Genomic DNA, 22,102 nt, shown 5'->3' with positions numbered 1-22,102 from the left:
GCTGGCATGGGGAGGACACCCTGACATACCACTGTGATGAAAAGGCTTGGATTTTACAAGTACTTTTATAAACAGAGCTGGGTAGAGAATCTTTCATTTTTTAAAAAAGATACAGTTTCTAATTTCAATGAAAGAAAAAGAAAAATGAACTTATTTCCCACTCGGCCAAAAAAATGAGAACAAAGAAAACCACCCTAAAAAACAATTTTGTTAACAAAAGGGTAAGTAGCAGAGGCAATTTGCTGCTCTTGGTTTTTGTCTCGGTGACACTGTGAAAAATGTGGTCCCTGAGAATTGGAAAATTCTTTTGCTTTACCACATTCAAGACAGGAACAAGCAGTTTCATAAAGCTTCACTTTGAACGCACAACGGGAGCAAACTTGCTGTTTCTCCTAGTTCAATTTTCATTCCATCATGGCCTAAGCGTGTTTTAGAGTCCCGGGAATGCAGAGCTGAAGGTTTGGAGGGCGACGAGGGCAGAGACATGTGGACAGGGGCCCGTGTCACACCTAACAATTGTCCCAGTTTCCTGAGAGCCTGTCCATGACCAAATGTCCCAGGCAGGAGAGCCTCCACTGCTCAGTTTTCTCCTTGAAGGTGGGTTTGGTCTTCACTCCCATGCGTCCGGAGTTGGGAAGTGTCCAGTGCTCTCCTCACATACAGCTCTACTCTGCAAATTATCCAGGTCTGTGGCTGCCACGCAGATGAAAGTAGCCAGGTTTCCCTGTATTTAGGAAATAGATCTTTTCTGAACCCAAATAACCAGAACACACCAGAATTTTCCTGTATCTAGGGCTACCATTTTTCAAAAAGCTTAACACGTTTTGAAAACAGTTGGCCAAGGAGCTATCACTGACTACGTGCTTTGTAGGAAGTGGGCAGGGCCCACCTCATGAAAAGGATGATGGGGCTACTCCCCTGGAGGGCCCAGCCTTCCAACCTCAGCTCCCTGGCCTTGCAAAATGCAAAACTGCCTGCTCTTGATGCTTGAAATCTTTGCGAAGGAATGGGCTTGGCCAGGAGTAGCTCAATACGCAGGGAGCTCAAGGGAAGCCTGAGAGAGGCTGTTAAGAAAGGGGGTGGACAGAAGATGTATGTGGAACATAGGAGCTGAGATGGGATGGGAGCAGAGGCTGGGGATCCTCCAAAGGAGACTGGGAATCCAAAGACTGGCCTGGTCTGGCTGCAGTGCGACCTTTGCTAGCAGCTCACTTCTCCGAGCTACTTTCGTTTTCATATGCCAAGCCACACTAACATGATCCTGGACATTCCATTCACCTTCTTTGTGAAGAGGCAGCCTCCTCCAAGCCCCATAGCTCCTCCCTGGTTCTGGGCTTATAACAACTTTATACTCAACCTAGCATCTTTCTCACGCTGTATACCTGAATCTGGAAAATGCCTTCTCTGCCGGGGAGCTTCAATCTTCTTTCAGATAGAAACATATCACTTCAGGGTGGGGAAAAAAAATCCATCTCTGGCCTTAGGACACATGGACAAATCCATGTGATAGAATGCCTGAACGGAGACCCTTATTTAGAAAGTTAAATTAAATTTTTACCATGACACAGGTTGTCAGAGAAAATGGCAGGAGCCCAAGAGTAAAGGACTTCTGCAACTGGTACACCAGACACAGGACAAAAGAGTAGAGTCCAGGACAAAGGCAAGAATGCAACGGTGTGAGGCAAGGGTAAAGGTTCACCAAAGAATTGTTCAGGTTGGAAGTTCTTGTTTTGTAACAGCTTTATTGAAATAAAATTCACATACCATACAATTCACCCATTTAAAGTATACAAGTCAATGGGTTTTTGTATATTCACAAGAGTTGTGTAACTATCACCACAATTGATTTTTGAACATTTTCATCATCCCAAGAAGAAAACCCATATCCATTAGCAATCACTCTCCATCTGTCCCCTTCCCTCAGGCCCTGGCAACGACTAATCTACTTTCTGTCTCTATAGATTTGCCTATTCTGGACATTCACATAAATGGAATCATACAATATGTGGTCCGTTGTGTCTGGCTTCTTTCACTTAGCATAATGTTTTCAAGATTCTTCCATGTTGTAGCATGTATCAGTACTTCATTCCTTTTTATGGCTGAATAATATTCCCTTGTATGCATAGGCCACATTTTGTTTATCCATTCATTAGGTGATGTACATTTGGGTTGTTCCTACTTTTTGGCTATTACGAATAATGCTACTATGAACATTTGTGTACAAGTTTTTGTGTGGACATATGTTTTCATTTCTCTTGAGTATACCTAGAAGTGGATTTACTGGGTTAGACGGTAACTCTACATTTAATGTTTTGAGGAACTTCTACACTGTTTTCCACAGTGGCTGCACCAGTTTACATTCCTACCAGCAGAGTATGAGGGTTCCAATTTTCCACATCTACACCAACACTTGTTATTATCAGTCTTTTTGATTATGGTCAGCCCAGTGGGTGTGACATGGTATCTCACTGTGGTTTTGATTTGCACATCCCTAATGACTAACGATGTCTAGCATCTTTTCATGTGCTTACTGACCATTCGTATATCTGCTTTGGAGAAATGGCTATTCAGACCCTTTGCCCGTTTTTGAGTTATTTGTCTTTTTATTATTGGGTTGTAAGTGTTCTTTATATATTCTGGGTATAAGTCCCTTATCAGATATGAGATTTGCAAACATTTTCTCCCATTCTGTCAGTTGTCCTTTTACTTTCTTGGAGTCCCTTGTGGACAAAGTTTTTAATTTTGATGAAGTCCAATTTATCTTTTCTCTTTGGTTGCTTGTGCTTTTGATGCCATATCTGAGAAACGACTGCCTAAGCAAGGTCATGAAGATTTATCCCTAAGTTTTCTTCCAAGAGTTTTATAGTTTTAGCTCTTACATTCAGATCTTTGTTCCACTTTGAGTTAATTTTTGAATGTGGTGTGCAGTATGGGCCAACTTCATTCTTTTGCATGTGAATTTCCAGTTATCCCAGCACTATTTGTTGAAAAGACTGGTCTTTCCCCATTGAATGATCTCTGCACTCTCGTCAAAAGTCAATTGATTATAAATGTAAAGGCTTATTTCTGGACTCTCAATTCTATTCCATGTGTATCCTTATGCTAGAACAATCAATATCATCTTGATTATTGTAGCTTTGTGGTAAGCTGTGAAACTGGGAAGTGTGAGCCCTCCAACTTTGTTTTTCCTTTTCAAGATTCTTTTGGCTATTCTGGGTCCTTTGAATTTCCATATGAATTTTAGCATCAACTTGTCAATTTCTGCAAAGAAGCCAGTTGAGATTTCACATTGGAAATTGCTCAATATTTCAGAATTTAATAAATTTTACAATATTGAAATACTGTAAAACATTTTCTGCAGGTAACCTAAGCACACTAATTATTTACTTCATCCAATTCATTACAGAATGTATAAAAAATAAAAAATTTGAGGGAAATCTGAAACCCAACAGAAGCTTGCTATTAAACACATGTTTGCAGTATCATTTCTTTTGTGGAGGAAACTTTCAACGAAAAAATATGTAAAATCTAGCAAAAATTCACTCTCTTATGCTAACATATTTACTTTTATTTTTAGAAATGCTAGAGTGTGGTCTACATTTGCAAGAGATTTTTAAGCAATTAAATGAACAAAGTAGTGGCATTAAGTGTTGCCAATATTAAGAAAACAATCTGAGCTGATTCTGGTATCCAGTGTGGGAGGAGGTTACTTGGAACAAGTAAAGATATTTTCTAAATAGAGGTACTGCTATGAATCCATTTTTAGAGCCTGGAAGACTGCACCCCTAAAGGAAGCCTTTGGACAGATGCTGACAAAGGCCCATCCTGTTGTCCACTTAGAGCGTGGGTGCCGAGGCCTGCTGACAGATGCACGGCAATAAGGGCTGGCCTTCACCTATGATCCCAACAGTAGCTCTGAGCTGGGCCATTCCTAACCCAACAACCTTACAGGATTGATATGAAGTGGATAAATGTATCTAAAGTGCTTGCGGCCCCTCAATGAGTTCTCTATAACTGGCAGTCCAGATTGAGTGACATTCCCTCTCGACTTCAAGGGGCTCCCAACTGGGGCACAAATAACAGCAATAGTATTATGATAGCTAATATTTACTGAGAACCCACTGAGTGCTTTGGAAGTTATTATCTCAATAAATCCTCACAACAACCCTATGAGGAAGGCAGTCCCTGGGTTACGAATGAGTTTCATTCCTAAATCTATCTTTAAGTTGAATTCATACCTAAGTCAGAACAGTTAGGAATGGTTCATAACTACCGGTTGTACATAGGTCAGAAGTTTGCAACCCGGGGACTGTCTGTATTATTATTTCCACTTAAAGATAAGGAAACCAAGGCATAGAAAAGTGAAGTAAACTGCCTAAAGTCACATCAGAAGTATGTGATAGAGCTGAGATTTGGCGCAGGGGATCTGAAGCCAGAGTCTGTGCTTTTTACCCCTTCATCAGGGTTTCCAGACCTGGAGTGACTATTCTCAAATCAAATCAACTATTACAGGCTGGGATTCAAGATGAAAGATCAGATGAACTATTATGAGCTTGTGGAAAAGGAAATGGTACAAATTATTAGGTCTCATTATTAATTGCTCATATTAGTGCACTTGCCCCATTAATATAGAAAGCCTCTAAGTTTTTTACCCCCTTTTCTTCACTTGAGTAAGTTGTCTTTATTTCTGTACCCAGAGTCCCTTCAGGCAAACTTTTTTACATACTCTGTGTTGGAAACTGCTTTTGAAAATCTGCTATTTTGAGAGTTGCTTGAATACACTTGAATTACTGAAGATAAAACAACATCTGAATGTGACCTCCATCACCCCATATCAGTTTCTATACATGGAGACACAGTAACTGCACTGTAATAGCAGTGAAGGGTATGGGCTTTACAGTGAACACATTCGAGTTCAAGTCCTAGCCTTGCCACCTTCTAGCTGTGGGGCCTTGGGCAAGTTAAGTTAAATTCCATAAACCTCTATTTCCTCATCTACAAAATGGGAAGAATAATAGTACCCACCTCATTCAGCTGTTGTGAAGTATAAATGTAATAATGTAAGTAAAACACTTGGCATTGTGCCTGGCCTAGTAAATGCTACAAGCATATACAAAAGATGACAAGTCCCAGATTCTTTGATTCAGTTTCGGTAAAAAGTATAGCTGAAATCGCAGGTCAAAAGTTCCCATGGTTCTTAAGGAGAAAGTCAGAGTGAAGAACTTGTTGACATAGTGCTTTTAAGAATGTAAAGTGCTGGATTAGCTCCTACCCTTTGTTTAGAAAGAGAAAGAAAGTTGGGGAATATTTACATATAAGTTACCACAAAACTTAAGTTCTCCGCACCCCCCTATACTGAACATTTACTCACTTGGTCTTCATATCCTCAAAGACCAAAAAAAAAAAAAAATCCATTGCCACTGAGTCGATTCCGACTCATAGCGACCCTATAGGACAGAGTAGAACTGCTCCATAGTTTCCAAGGAGCGCCTGGTAGGCTCAAACTGCCAACCTTTTGGTTAGCAGCTGTAGCTTTTAACCACTTTGCCACCAGGGTTTCCCAACGGCAAAAGTGAGGTCTAAAACGCGTTGGCAAACTGTGACCTGTTTTTATTTTTATTTTTTTTAAATGAAGTTTTATTGGAACTCAGGCACACCCATTCAGTTACATATTCTCTATGCTGCTTTTGCACTACAAGGCGGAGTTGAGTAGCAGCAACAGACCACACGGTCCACTAAAGCCTAAAACATTTACTACCCGGCCCTTTGCAGAAAGAGTGTGCTAATCTTGGTTTAAAACAAGAAGAAACCCTTATCGACCTGTCCATCTTTGCTTTCTCCACAGCACCAAGCGCTGTGCTGGCATCTTTTCCCAGCATTCCCAAACCACCAAGTGAGCATCTACCAACGTGCAAAGATGACAACACTCAAGAGTTAAAAAAAAAAAAAAGCCAAAGTTTTCAAAACGCCTTAAGAAAAAAAAAGCTTTAGAAATAAGGGGGGAAAAAAAAGCTCACCATCATTAAATAAAGGGATTTGTTCCGCTTTAGATTAATTCGTCCCTTAAACTGGTTTCAACTTCAAGGCCCATTACCCCTTATGTGAATTCAAATGCATTCTTCACAAAGAAGGAAACAAAATGGAACTGCTTGGTGTTCAAACACGAGGGACCACAGTGCTTAACATGGGGACAGCCTTGCAGTCACATCGGTCAGTGCAAAATCTGCATTTTATTAAAGACATTTTGAAGATCCATTCAAAAATACATTGTGCTCAGTAAAAATTAACCATTTCATGCTGATAGTTAAGGTTACCACGGAATATATATTTGTATAATATTTACAGCAACAATAGAAATTTTACAGAAGTTTAGAATGGGATACATGCCAGAAAAAACTTGATAAGATGTACCAACACATGATACAAAGAGTTATATAAACACTTTACAAATGGTTCATAATTAGATTGTGAGGAATTGAAATATTCAACACTTTAAATTCATTTTGGATTCAAAAATTAAAAAGACTAACACCACGTTACACCCTTGCCACAGTAAAAAGTATGGAATTATCATTTGTATTCTGGATTATAAAGTCTGAGCAATTAAGAATTTCCAGCGATTCTTCATCTACCACAAATTTGGATCCCACGTCATTCTGGCTTACCCCTACTTTTGCTGTCAGGCATGAACAGGGTCTCCATGACACCCTGCCCTCTCCCCCCCTCCCCCAACACCCCCTTCAAACCTACTAGAGACAAGAAGCTCTGAATAATTTTCTAAGTATATACAGAATAACTACCTGAATTCTAAATGGCACAAAGCAATTCTTGGAGATAGGAATTTGGGGCAACTATTTTGCTTGGCTTAATTGTTTCTGTCATCAAGTCATATTTACAGTGAGAAGTGACTTCTTTCAATCACAGCATCACCGCTCCGGCCTGACTCCATCAGTGACCAAAGAGTAAAGAAGGAGAGGGAACTAGACGGAGGCGGCTATCGCCAACTGTGTCTTCAGTGCACACTGATTTTATGCAGGCTTTGCCTTCCATGTAGGAAGAACTCCAAGCTGTTGTGGAGAACATGAAAGTCCTCCAGGAAGAAGAGCATCCTTTTTGTCCCCCTCAAACTCCGAATGCTTTGTAACTGGCGCTTTTGACAATTCTGGCAATAAACACTTTCATCCCCCAACAGGGACAAAAGTCAAGGCATCTACCTTTTCTATTCCTGGGTTTCTTCTGCTTAGACCTGAAGCAGAGCACTAGAACAAGCTTGTCTACTCCTAAAATGATTCAGATCAGTCTTCACGAAAAGTGAAAAACCAGACCAAAGGGAGTCCTGAGGAATTCTTAGTGGTCTGTCACAACAAAGGGGATGGGGCAACGGATAAGGCCTCTTTCTCCCTGACATTCTGTGTTGGAGGAGTAGCAAACAAGGCAGCTTCTAACCTGCATACAACATGGAGACCGATTATAAGATTCCAAAGGAGGGTCAAAACATGACCCAAGGATCAAATGGGGTTCAGAGAGCTTACCCTTGTGGGTAATGAAGGGCCTTCAACGTGAAAGCAGAACTGCCCCAGTTCTGCGGGCCCTAGAAATCCAACGTGCTATTATTACAAATTTTTTCTGGCAAAACAAAAGACAAACCTCCCTCAAATTTGGGAGTGAACAGTAAATGAATGAGAATACAAGGCAAGTCGTGATCATATTTAACACAGCCTATATTAAATTTTTTTTTTATATTAAATACATAGAAAGGTTGGGTCAGTGCCTGGAGAGAAGAAAGGTGGAGTCAGAACCAGGTCTCACACCGATGAACTAACAAACCACTATGGGTAAGGAATATTCATGTAGTAACTGGGTTGGCACAAAAGTCTATGATCTTTTATAGTACATTCAATTAAAAAAAGAAAAAAAGAATGGGAAGCAGGCTCAGAGTTTCCTAGCCACCTTACCTCTACCACACTGTGTAGGAACACCCAGATGAAGGCCTCATCCTGTCCTGGCTTGGTTTTCTTGCATTGACTCATGGTTTGTAACACAGAATTGTGAACCTGCTGCATCAGACCTCCAGATTGTCCGTGGCCCAGGTGGTCAAGAAGCAAAAGGAAGAAATTGCCATCATTTAAGTTTTTTTTTTTAAAAGCTGGCCTTTCAAGTCTCTGAGAGGACCCTCTTGTGAAATTCCGGCCCTGGGAATTTACGACAGGACACTTCTAACCTTGGTACTGTCTTTTCTGCAGGCCCTTTTATAGAAACCAGAATTTTTTAAGCCACAAAGAAGTTTTCCTTGCCTATACACTTTGTTAGTGATGAAGTGAAGGAGGCAGGGGCATTTTTCAACCTATTCTGACTTGGTTCTGTGTATCATACCACATTCCTGGTTCACAAAAGTATGAATTTGTGGACCTTAGTACCCACATGGATCACCACATCCCACTATGATGCAGGAGGTAACGGACTTCTAGACAGAAAAGCAGCACTCCAGAAAAAATGTTCTGACCAGGAAAGACTCCACAGATTTACTGAGCCCCAGCCGAGCTCCACAACTGGCAAGTCGAGGACCCTTACTGAAAGGGTCCATCACCACCAGGACCTAGGTGAACAGATGTGGACAGACCCTTCTACATATTTGAAAAGTAATCCTCTGGCCTTGAAAAAAGCGGTACACGTATGAGTCATTCTCAATACATGGCTGGAAGAAAATAAATGGCTTTTTTTCCTTATTTACTCTAAAAACTAGTTAAAGAAGTGAGGATACTATGACATTAACTAAGAGGTACTGGGAAGGGAAAATGGGATAGGGTTTCCTAGTGTAGTCCGCTAATTTTCAGGTTAAGAACATGCTAAACTGGCTAACTCTACAACCACAACATACTTTATAATACATGACGTGACTAGAAACTAACCAGCATAGCTCTGAGCTTAGAAGTAAAGTACAACTGCGTATGGTGAGTCTTAAAGCATGTTTTAAAACAGATTTAACCAAAGCATACAGCACAAATACTCCTATAACAGCCACATCACAACCACCAATAAAGAGGTTTTTGCTTCTAATCGGTTTGCCATATGCCAATATTTGTAAAGAGCTATTAAATGACTTGAATAAAAAACAAAGACATTTTCTTTCTGGAGACACAGCTAAAAGCCATGGGTGCCTTTGAGCAGTTGGTAAAAGCCATACCAATCTGCCAGGCTGTTGCTTGCTTCTAAATATAAACCTCATGGCTCTATGAAAGATTTTCTAAGGACACTGACCTAGAATTTAAATTCTCAAACACCGATAAAGTAACTCTGGTCTCCTCCCAAAGGATGCACCTTTTAGCCGGCCTAAGATCATGACGACGAACAATAGGATTTCAGGGATTCCAGAATAGTGGCAGAAGAGTCTTTAAGAGAATACGATTGTGGAGAATTCCTACCTGTAGTTCTGTACGTTGGAGAGAACAAGGGCAGAGCTGAGCTCTGCAGACTGTTGGGCCTGGAATACTGTCGAGCGGGTTTCTCACCCATGGCACTACTGACATTTGTACGGATCATTCTTTGTGGTGGGGGCTGTCCTATGCACTGTAGAATGCTTAACGGCATCCCTGGTCTCTCTCTACTACCTCTCTACTACATGCCAGTAGCGCCTCCCCCCACAGTTGTGACAAGCAAAAATATCTCCGGACATTGCCCAACGTCCCCTGGGGGGCAAAACCACCCCTGGCTGATGACCAATGCTGTGGAGACAGCTTGCTTGGGCCCCTTAGCACGGAGCACTCCCTTTTGGTCTTGGACTTTGGAAATAGGCTACACCTCAGATCAAGACCAAACAAGGTGGAGTTCATTTAGAACTTCTGAGAAGGAAAACGAGGACAGTGGTGAAGTAAAAGTAGAAAACCAGTGAAGCAGTTTCTTTTCAAAAGGAGATCAGCAATACACTCAAAACAAAGTACCTCGTAAGCCTTCAGTCCCCCTTTGCATCCTTTAGGAAGTTAGGGCAGATAAGAGAAGGTGGTTGCCCTTGGTCCCCCTTCCTAAAGAAAAGGCAGACTTTACAGACTTTAAAGCAAGTCCTTGATATCAAAGATGGCAATATTCGTAAGGTTGGTAATTCATCAACCAGAGGGAACACAACAGTGAAAAGCTAAGAGAGGGCCCATTAGATCTGAGAGAAAACTTAATCATTTCCCTCTGTGAGCGGGAAGAGAATTACATGCTGGAAATACAGACTGTAGTTCGCTTACAGCTTACTGAGGATCAATGAAAAGCCAGACTGGAACAATGCTGAGAAGAGGATAAAAGAGCTACCTCATAAACACGAGTTGAAAACACCGTAGCTGTTTTCTGGCTCAAATCTGGGAATGTACGAAAAGTCTCTGTTGACTCTTCATCAGTTAGGTTTACTTTGCTCTAGGTTGAAGGCAATTATTCTAGCCCTTCTTTGAAGAACCATCGCTAATATAAATGTTCTGCAAACATCTGAGATCCCAGTGTTAGCAAGGAGGAAAACATGGGAAACCAGCCCCTAGGTGACAATGCGCCTTGAGTGCCACAGCATGGCAATGTGACCATGCAGTTCCTAAGCACACAGCACAGTGAGAAGTCTTTCAAGAGGAAAAATGCAGTTCCTGGTTTGCAAAGGGGAATACAAAGTACAGATCTAGTAGGAAACAGAAGCGTTGAACATACACCCTTTCAGAGTTATGGGTATCCAGGCAAAACTGCTGAGGGTCCAGCTCATGTGTATAATAGAGCAGCTGCCTGGGAAAAGCCAGAATTCAGAGCTACCCAAAGGGTACTGAACTGGTACAAAGAAACAAGATATAAAAACTAAAGAGCATGCAAGACAATATTGATTTTGAATCAAATTGTTTCAGTGATAGTACCCAGTTGAGTTTCATTTTAGTGCCTATTACACTTATTAAAATGAAATACAAAGCACCTTAAAATGACCTCTATATATAATTGATACACATCATTATAGTATTTATATAAAAATGCAATATGCACACAATTTAAGCGTCAAAGAAACTAGGACCTTTTTCTTTATAATCATCAGAATATCAGAGCTATGATTCTCAAAATCTTAGGGGAGAGGGAACTTGAAATACCAAAGTAACTCAGCACATTTCAATGACAGCTGACTTGATTCAGGGGCTGACACTCAGAATTCTGGGACAAGTAATAAATACTGAGAAGTTATCTCTTTAAGCGGGGGGGCGGGGGGGCCTTTAAAAGTATTATTGCTAAGGGACTACTTCCAAAAATCTAATACTATTGATAGATGACGGTGCTGAGGTGATTTCTGTCAAGGATGGCCCAGGGACACATGGGTATAAGCGGCTGTTGGCCAAAGGCCTTGATGGTACTTGGGAGTAACTTGGGAATTGAAAGAGATCAAATGTGGGAAAGACTAAGTACTGCTCTGACGATATATATATATATATATATATATAATATGAGCATGGTAACCTTGTTGTAAGTGGACAGTCCCAGGAAGAAAAAGATGGACACAGCGATTTTTTCTATGTCTGAAATTGCTTCAGGAGCTTTTTATATATATTGGACACAACAATAACAAAGAAAGCATGTAAAAATATAAACGCCACCAGGTATCTCACATCCCACAGCCAAGAGTCGCCTGTACCGCGGACAGTACTCAGAAGCACACAGCTGGCTTGCGCGGTCGGCAGACAGGTGCCGCTACAGTCCCCACAGCTAGGAACGCCCACTGGCAAATCTTTGGTCTACACTGTCTCCGCACAGGCCCATGAGTAACGCCCGATCGCTTCTCCCCTCATGTGCAAGTAACGTCCCCGGACCCGAGCTGACCTTGTGAGGCCAGAAGTGAGGCCTGCTTTTGTTCCCACTAGCCTAGCCTACCTTTCTTCTCCTGCAGGTATGGAAGGAGATGCGGCATTCCTTCTGCTACCAAGATGAAGTCTAGAGGGCTAGCAATGAGGCCTAAAAGTTGAGCAAGGTTCATACTGTTACAGTCACATGTAGCCACAATTCAACTCCCTTTATTAGAAGTATAATACTCACTTCATATCACAAATGTATAAAAATATGGCAGATAGTGTCATAACGATACTTTCTTTAAATGAATATATTTATAAAACAGACATATATTTACTATATATATATTTATATGTAGGATAAAATACTCCTGATGCAATATATAAATGTTACTGTTTAGTTTTTATAGAAACTACTGTAGCTGTCCCACTGCTTCACAATGTTCCAAACAGCTCAAAATAACTTTACATTAGAACATAAAAGGTATGATTATAACAGTACAATATTAATTATAAATAAATGTTACAAATCCTATCAAATATGGAAGTTTAAAAAACAATTTAAGACATACAGTTCATCTCCTAACCCTTCAAAGGGATACTTGGATTATGATCAACCCCACATTTAGCCCAGGCAGAACAAAGTATGTGGTAAGGGCATCAATTGAGACACAAATTTTTCTATCCCTTGCAGTGCCAGGACACGTCCTAGCCCCCCCCCAAGTTCAACAGAGACTGCACTACAGCTGGAATGTAAGGGGGAGAAACTGGCGAGAATTTCTTGTTCCTCAATGGCACACTGTAGCCACTCTCACACAAGACTTGTGGGGGCTAGCAATCCCGGAGTAACTCCTGTGGCTCTAAGATCCCTGACTAGCGTTAGGGGCCGTCATGAGCCAGACGGCCCCACACATACAATATTGCACACACCTTCATAAAGCTGCAAATACCGGCTGACCACCCAGGCCCAGCCCATTCCCCGCCCCACCCTAGCCCTCTCCACGCCCTGCCCCCCCCCCCAGCTGGCTTGCCCTGCCCCCCTACCCGCCCCAAGCACAAATTACAAGGCTGTCTCTTTTAAATCATTCAGGTTTGGCATACGGGGTCGATTTGTTCTGTTATAAGGGTGCCCATTTGGCCCACTCTTGGCACCCAGCTGTTCAGAGTAGGAAGGCCCCTCTGTGGCACTCCTGGTCACAGAGGACACGTGCCAACCAGGGTCCATCTGACCTGGCAGCTGGAGGGCTGGCCTGCCCTTTGGTGTGGACTCCTGTCGGATGTTGCTGCTCCCACTTGAGGCCTGGCCCATGGGGTGAATTCGAATTTCTGAGAAGGAGTTTTTGGCTTGTTGAGTTGTTAATGGCTGAAAGCGAGGATCCGAGGAAGCTGGGTGATTTGAGGCTGAAGAGAGATGTAACAGCTTGCGCAGCGATTTTAAAGGCTGGCTCTGAAAGAAAGGAAGAAAATGTGTGTAGGATTTAATGAGAGTAGATCATAAAGCTGGGAGGAAATGGAGCTGAGATCTGAGAAGATGGCACATAGCCAGGGAGGGAAGGCATGTGGGACGAGCAGCGAAAAAGCCCAGCTTTCTCTATCCTTTTGATTATACACTTCATTTTTTCAAACAAGATAGAAGTACTTTTCCTTTAACGTAAAAGCCTAGAGAGAAGCACTCTTGAGCTGGCGTGGAGGCCGATGGAGGACCAAGGCTCCTTCTCTCTGGCTACATCTCATCTCTACCATGGGCTCATACTCCAGCCATCCCATCCATATTGCAAGTCACAGGAAGGAAAAAGCAAAAGAAGGGATGGATATGCCTCTCCCTTTGGAGAAAACTTCCCAAAAGTTCCACTTGCTGCTTCCACTTATACTCCAATAACCAGAGCTTATCACATGACCGTATCTAGTTGCAAGGGAAGCTGAAAATATGTAATGTTTTAGCTGAATAAGCAATGTACTCAAACTAAAAATTGTATGTCCTTTATTTGTTCTTGGAGTCCCTGCATGGTGCAAATGGTTACTGTGCTGGGCTGCTAACCAAAAGGTTGGAGCTTCAAGTCTACCCAGAGGTGCCTCAGAAGTAGGCCTGGCAACCTACTTCTGAAAAATCAGCCCTTGAAAACCCTACAGAGTGCAGTTCTGCTCTGACACACATGGAGACCACCATGAGTTGGGATCGACTTGAGGCCAATTGGTTGTTGTTATTTGTTCTCAACTCCCCAATTTTCCCTTTCCTTTGATATTGCAAAATAAGAATGCTCCCTTTTGGTGCTTTTACTTTCTTGGGGAGGGAGGTAAGGTTCGGCCATTAAAAATGCAAAGCAAAGCAAAACAAGCAAAAACCCCACGGAATCTAAAATATAATTCATTCACAGGAGGCCTTCAATTCCTAAAATAGGATCCCAGCTGCTCTTCCTGTCTGCTCTGTGGCTGCTGCCCAAATGCCCTACGGGTGTTGCACCAAGGGGGAGGTCTGGTCTTCAAGGCAGAAGGCAGGGTCCTAGAAGCGGCTCCATCCCTTACTGGCCAAGGATTCCAGGTGGTCCTGGGCCTTAGGCTTCTCATTCCCTGCTCCTCTCTCTGGGGGCGTGGGGAGGGTCACTCTCGGAAGAGGCATGCGCAAGGACCCTCACCATGCTCCAGGACACAGCTAACCCCTGCTACTGGATGCTGGCACTCAGGCTGCAGCCCCGGCCTCAGGCACCTCTGGCTGCCAATCTTCAGAGCATCTCTACTCTTGAGTGTCACAGTACAAGGGACATGCATTTAAAGGCTAAGCAAAGTTTTAACAAAGCATTAAAGATCTTGAAGAACACCACAATATTTAGAAGGAGCAGTGCCCTGAAGTCCAAAGTTGGCTGCTTCAGAACTGACCCAACCAGAAATTAATCCTGGGGAGGCATCTGACATGGCAATATCAGTCTTTCTGAGAAAGCTTTGTGGTCCCCACAGGAGGCAGCATGGTATATTGCACACTCAAGTGCTCAAAATGTTGTCGTTGTGTAATTGGTATGGTAGTGCCATGAGACCCTTGGTGATCTGTATAGCCACGACCACACGTGCTATCAAGCAATTACAAGGATCTGGAGATACAAAGCTTCCTGAAAAGAGCTTCTGGGCAACAGAAATGGTTTCACAAAGAAGGTTCTAAAGCCCCATGTTCCTTTTTTTTTTTTTTTGTAAATTGGGACCAGAACATCAGGCCCTCACTTAGAGCCTTGTGCTTTTAGTTTGGACACCCACCCAATAAAGTTGGCTATTTGGTTCTCCATCCCGCCGCCCAGCCTTTATTATGTTAGAAGCAGAAACTGGCTAGGGATGTAGAATGACAATTTGGGGATACCTTGCCAGGAGCTCTAAGTAACAGCTTATAGTTAAAGAGAGTAAACAAAACAAAACAACAAAAACCCTGTAAAAAGGAGACCTCCTCCTCCGAATCATAAGAATCTGTGGTCACTTATAGGTACAGGTAACCCTACTGCCTCAAAAGCTCATGAGCGTGTCTGAAATTATAGCCAGAGGAATAATCTATTTAAAAAATATTGAATATGATTAAAAAAACGAGTTAGATTATGTCACTATGCTCATTATGGGCTACTAACGAGATACACTATTAGAACACTTATAATCAGAATAGTTGTTTAAAGGACAAACATCAGTTAATCTGGAAAAATCTGGATTCTGTTTCTGCTTATTCCCCGATTAAGGGCAGATAAATGTGATTAATGCGATACTTGTCTACCATGCAGTTATTAAGGCAGCTGTTTGCCTGTTTTCCATTAGAAACAGTGTGGATTTCAGAAGTTTCAATATTCTTTCAAGAAAGCTCGTCGCATCTGTCTTTCAAGGCCCAATTCATATGCTACCACCTTTAACAAAACTTAACCTTCCCATCATCTTCTCTTATCTTCTTTTATGCCATACCTCGATTTTTACCATGGATTATGGTTATTTATGGATATTCTCTCTCTCCTAGACCAGGGGGTATTTATGGCTTGGTCTATATTTTATTCATTCCCCTCCCCCAATCCCCTACCTGCCCAACCCCACACTTATGTGAAGGCTAACAGAAGCTTACTATTTCCCAGCAGGACATGGGTCACTGAAGGCAAATTCATCCTCCCTCCCAAGATGCATTTGGCTATTAAAACCAAACCTGTTGCTGTCGAGTCAATTCTAACTCATAGCGACCCTGTATGACAGAGCAGAACTGCCCCATACGGTTTCCAAGGAGTGCCTGATGGACTTGAACTGCCGACCTTTGGGTTAGCAGCCATAGCACTTTACCACTACGCCACCAGGGTTTCCATTTGGCTATTAGTGAGGGCATATTTTGGAAGCCTCTCAGCCTTATTGTAACATTAAAAAACAAAAAAAAAAACCCAAACTTGTTGCTGTTGAGTTGATTCTGACTCATGGCGACCCCATGTGACAGAGCAGAACTGCTCCATGGGGTTTTTGTGGCCGTGACCTTTACGGGAGCAGATTGCCAGGCCTTTCCTCAGAGGTGACACTGGGTGGGTTTGAACCACCAATCTTTAGGTTACTTGTCGAGCTCAAACCATTTGCACCACCCAGGGACCTTTGCTGTAACACTAAGAGGCTAAATTTTCTCAACCCCCCGCACCCCTTGGTGTGAGACCGTCACCGTGGCGTCGGAGAGTCTAGGAGTGACACACAGTCTCACTTACTTGGCTCTGCAGATCTGGGATCTTCTCGGGCCGCCACTCCTTAGGTCTGCTGCTCGGGGTGCTAGCAGAGTGAATGGCTTTCTGTAATGTCAGAAGATCAGGGCCATCAGAATTGGGCACCTAGAACAGAATACAGACGAGGATTCAAAAATGCACACTGATAAGCCTGATTAAGATATGCAACCACATCCAAGAGGGAAACAAAACCCCAAAACCAATCAAACCAAACCAAAACTCAACCAAAATAAATAATAATAATAAAAAAGGACCCACTAAAAAAGGACCCACTAAAAAAGGAAACCAAACCTCTCCCAGTGTTCACAATGCACGTGATGCTAGTTAAATTCTGCTGCCCTCTTTATAATTTTCCCTGGATTAGGAAAAATTGGCAGGTGTCATGCAGCTTTGTTAAAACCTCAACCCATAAAGCATTCCCATGCTGTTAGTTTTAGTCGCTGTAAGAGAGAGCAGTTAAACCGGGCTGTACCAGAAATTGCTGTCGTATCCTCATTCCATATTGCAGTTAGGTTATGAACCAGTTCAATAAAACAAAAATTGTGTCCTGCTGGGAAAATGGTCCAAACACTGTATTTAGTGGTGCCAAAGAAGTCTAGGAGGCTTTCTAGGAGAGCGAAGTGGGAAAGTGTGGTTTGAATCATATTCCCCAAACACTGCCCAGTAAATCCGGGTCTAGCATTATGCACTATGAAAATGTGGGAGATTTGTGCAATTTGTCTATTCACCAAAATTGGTGAACATAGGAGAGTAATGCCCAATGCCAAGCAAAAGCCCTGGCTTAAACTAAGTCACCAGCAAAAGCTTGAGCCAGGCAAGGAAAGGACAAATCACCAACTAACAGAAGCTGCTTTTTCATGGAGCCTGCTAGCTCACTCATTTTGGTCAATTCAACTTGGTTTCAAAGAAACAAACTGCAAACCAAGTATTAACAAACTTTGTGAGCCAAATGAAAGGACATCTATTAATTCTAAATGTTAATCTAATTCTTTACAGGAAATAAAGGGATTTTATGCTATCTGCCAACAAGTGGCTAATCAGACTATCCCAACCAGTCTTTCACCAGTTTAACAGCCTTTATGTTTCAGCCTCTTTAACTGATCCAGAAAATCCAGAATGGCAAAGAATTTACATCTAAATGAATTTATGGAACTGGCTCAGGCACTTAACTAGCATAAAGAGAATATGACCCCATGAAAATAAAAGACATGCTGTTGTCATCAGTAAAACAAGTTTACTGGAGCGGTTTTCAGGGCTACCATACGTAAAAATGGGTACCATGGGTGGAGTGACTACAGGAAGCTTTTTCAAAGAAGAACTATGCTTTAAATGATTCTTTGAATTAAAAAGAGGAAAGAGGGATTTCTTGATGCTTGGATTCTCCCCGTTGGTGGAATCCGTCTGCAACATAAGATACAAATAAACTAATTGCAAAAAAAAAAGAAAAAGTTGCTTTTATTGAAACTACCAGCTTTGGAAGCCCTCAAATTGTTCGTTATTAACAGTCCCGGAAAGAATCTCTGTGCTGTGCATCTACAGAGGCTCTGTGCCAGCTCTCACCTGGACATACAGGTGCCAACCATGTAAACTGAAGCCATATACAAACTTCTAAGTACAAGAAGAACACGTGGTCATGGTCATCACTCACAGTAAGGCTGCCTGGAGACTACCGGTGTCTACTCATGGCGAAGCTTACTAACCATTTAAGGGCTGATTTATTTATTAGCTGAAATACGATTATCATAAAGAACTTATTCAAAGAGCTATTGATGAACTTCGATCTTTTCCTAACTGCTAAACAAGATGTTAGCAACCAAAATAAAACTTCCATGTAATTTTCCTAGTGGAAAAAAAAAAAAAGATACTGCAATCCCTTATGAACATGGCCTACTCTTGAGCCAGAAAACATCACTTGGAAGAGGAATACCACTGCTGCAGGATCTTAGTGTTGGATAAGAAGCTTGATCTACACTGTTAGAAATACTTGTCCAATGGAAAAATATCTGGCACAATTCAGAATACTGGTTTTCAAAGCAGGGAAACAAGTTCAATCTTTAAATGGAAGCATCATTACCAGTTGAGATACTAACTAACTAGGATAGGATTACAAAGTTGGCAAAGTCACCATATGTTCTGAGGGTTTATGTAACTCTCTGGATATGTAACTGAAGCCAGATTTCCCAGAGCAGCTTCCAGGTTTGCTTGACTCAAGCCAGGCACCTTTACAATACAGAATTATTTTTTGGCACCACTTTTCCCCATTTTGGAAATCTCAGTTGTCAAAGAACTAGAATGTATATGAAGGTATCCAGACAGTCTTTTATGAGTGCATGTATGAAGATGTTAGAGTAAAATATCCCATAATTATCCTGTTCCAATGACAGCATTGCTAAAGAAGCTGGAAGAGAACGAACAGGAACAAGCAGCCAGAGGCTCTCCACAGAGGTGGGCCCGGGGCATGGACTGAGCCTGGAAAAGGCATTCAGGAGAACCCAGTTCTAGTTTTCCCAACTGACTATGTGACTTCAAGCAGGTCACAACTAAAAAAAAAACTGGCATAGCTCAATTCTTAAATTAGCTAGGGGTTAGACTAGATTTAAGATCCACCTCAGTTTTAAAATTTCACGCTTCTCTAAGGGCCCTGGGCATCAGATTTCAATTTCTTTGAGTCTTACGCAAAGGCCTCAAGGCCTGATATCATCTAACACTCTTTTTCTTAGTTTCCTTTTGCTGAGTTCTAGAGAATGAAAAACAAAGTAATTTTAATTATGTTGAAATACTCAAAGAAGGCTGAGTTAACCCAATGCCAAGCTTAGGATCTGAGGCCTGGCATACAAGGCTCAGTGCTCTTTGCAAACCTTGCTGCAGACACCAAAGCCCTTAGCATTTTTAAAATTTCTTTTAATTCAGAAATGCAAAGGATTAAGCAGCTTTTGCTTTGGACGGCTTAAGGCATTACAGCCTGTGCAGGGGTATTTTGTAGTTAACTCACATCAAAAATTAAACTTACGGAAAACTAAAAAAAGAAGTTTGAGCAGAAAGCATACTACCTGCTGCCATCAAGTTGATTTCAACTCATAGGGACCCTACAGGACAGAGTAGAACTGTCCCATAGGGTTTCTTTAGGGAAGCAGATTGCTAGGTCTTTCTCTTGTGGGGCTTACTGGGTGGGTTCAAACTGCCGACCTTTCAGTTAGCAGCCAAGTGCTTAACCACTGTGCCATCAGGGCTCCTTGGAAAGGAAAGGATGTTAGGGGATGGTAATTTTCCTATTTACTCTGACCTATACAATCTTTTTTCTTTTTTCTATACAATCTAGACATCTAAAATTTGGGCTAGATCTGGAATGATAAAGTTAATCAACATGAATACAGTCTACTCATGCCCTGGTGAGCCACAAGCTTTAGGTTTAACATTGGTCTAAGGTGGACAGACACCAAAAGCTCAATCTATATATAAAAAACACCTTCAATTTACCTTGATCCTTTCTACTTTCTATCACTTTCGCACCCCCCCCCCCAACACACACAGTGGCTGTAGACCTATCTGTGGTAAGGGACAAAAACAAAACCTTGAAATAAGAATAACAGTGGTCAGGAGAAGGTGGCCTACGTTTAGCATTCATAAAAGATAAGTATGTTCTACAGACAATGATATAAGTTTTATTTTAATAGCACTTGAAATATTTTAAACTCCTCTAGGTTAAATCAGGTCTATTTCATTCATCTTGTCTAAATAACAAATGTAGTAACATTTCACTGACTGTTGTTTTGATTGGACATTCTACTTCAAGTGAGCTTTGGTTAGACATATAGACAGGAATTTTTTTTTTAACGAGAAATTCAGAAATACTATACAGCCATTAAAATGAAGATAATAAAGTTTGTGTAGTAACATAATACTGTGTTTGTGTCTACACAAACCCATTGCTATTGAGTTGATTCCGACTCATAGCGACCCTACAGGACAGAGTAGAACTGCCCCACAGGGTTTCCAAGAAGCGGCTGGTAGACTCAAACTGTTGACCTTTTGGTTAGCAGCCGTAGCACTTAACCACTGTGCCACCAGGGCTTTATATAAAGATAAGTATACTATGAAGAGCTAGAATGCAAAATTGTATTAGGAATTATTATTATTATTTCAGACAAACTAAAAAACCAGCTTCTTTCCACAAATATATGCATAGGCTAAAAAGCCAGAAGAAAATATATCAAAATCCTAATACTGCTTGTGGTAGGATAGTAAGATCAGAAATGATCTTTTTCTTTCTCTCAATTTTTCTGTAACGAACTCATATTTATTTTATAATGAAGTCAATTGAACAAAACAAGCAAGTAAAAGAACAATCTAGAAAGGTAATCTAGAAAGGCCTCTGTTAATATTTCTAGAACATTTGTGAAACAAAAATCCTTACTTACTCTAGGTTATTATCTACTTTGTTACTATCATCTATCTCATCTTTACTTACCATGAAGTCAGAACCCTAGAATTTTCACATGGAAAGGACTCAGAAACACTGAGTTCATCTCTACTCATTTTATATGACATCAATGAAGTCCATTCCAACAGGCCATTCTGATTATGCCCTTTTCCTCTTCAAATAAATGAGAGTAAATTAGGCTGAAGTAAAACTAGAAACCAAGCCATTTAAAACGGCTAACTCAACCTTGTCTCGTCTTAAGGTGCCACAAAGCACAGGGGAAAGAGGCCTCCTTTGGGTGAAGAACTGCTCCTCCGCTGTCCTGTTGGCCTGGTTTCCCATGTGCTCTTCCGTCACTAACCAGCAGACCTCTTGCTTGGGTGGTTCAGTGAAGGGATGTGCATGGCTCCATGGGGTCAACCTTTTGTTCAGAAGGGTCCCAAAAGATAAGCACAGTCTATTTCATAGTTTAATCACAAGATGCACATGTCTTCCTACTAAAGCAAGTTTTGAAATGTCAAATACTATCTCCTCTCTGTGACTACACAGCTCTGAAACACATTTAGCAACATGGGAATTCTACCATCAGCCAGGGGAGAATAATGAATGATGGCTATTTATGAACTTCAAGATTCAAATGGAAATCAAAACCATTTCTCATGTTTTCACATAACTCTAACCCTCTGGAAAGAAAGAAATTCTGCAGATTCATAGTTTTTACATGAATATAAATCCACTTGGATAGGGAGTTTATTCAGAGAGAGTTCAAGTGTTCTCTCTCTTCCAAATTAAGTATTTTCAATTCTGTTGGATCTAGAAAGATCTCTGCAAGAGGAGGACAGCTGTACAGAACTTCAGAAAGAGACATATCTAGTGTCTCCTTCTCAAGTTGTAATAAGAAAACAGATAATTTTGATTCCTGTGTACAAAGCGTAAAGTATCTACAGAATAATGCTGAAATATATGCCTTTGTATATAGAAATTGGCCATCTACTTACTGTTTGAGATTTCTTCTTTTTCTTTTTCATTGACCTGAAAAAACCTTGCTTCTCCTTTTCCTTGAGTTGTTCAGAATGACTAATAGTTTCAGGACTTTTCCTAAATGGGAAGACATTTTTATCATATTTCAATCATTCTCTTACCACATGAGAAATACAATGAACACTGAAAATGCACGACAGGAGGCTCCAGTA

General features: G+C 41.3%; 1 protein-coding gene across 2 annotated transcripts in view; it reads right to left on the bottom strand.

Annotated features, from left to right (window-relative positions):
* Nucleotides 1–12,843: 12,843 nt before the first annotated feature.
* CDKL5 (cyclin dependent kinase like 5) overlaps nucleotides 12,844–22,102 on the bottom strand; it is a 252,300-nt gene continuing 243,041 nt past the window's right edge. For both annotated transcript variants that reach the window (XM_064278058.1, XM_003416028.4), the window contains 3 exons: nucleotides 21,908–22,007; nucleotides 16,475–16,594; nucleotides 12,844–13,230 (listed from right to left, as the gene is read on the bottom strand). In XM_064278058.1, coding sequence (XP_064134128.1) covers nucleotides 12,844–13,230; nucleotides 16,475–16,594; nucleotides 21,908–22,007 — 607 coding nt within the window. The remainder of the gene's footprint in view (nucleotides 13,231–16,474; nucleotides 16,595–21,907; nucleotides 22,008–22,102) is intronic.

Source organism: Loxodonta africana, chromosome X (assembly GCF_030014295.1).
Source record: "Loxodonta africana isolate mLoxAfr1 chromosome X, mLoxAfr1.hap2, whole genome shotgun sequence".
Classification (NCBI taxonomy): domain Eukaryota; kingdom Metazoa; phylum Chordata; class Mammalia; order Proboscidea; family Elephantidae; genus Loxodonta; species Loxodonta africana.
This window is presented reverse-complemented; position numbering and strand designations above follow the sequence as displayed.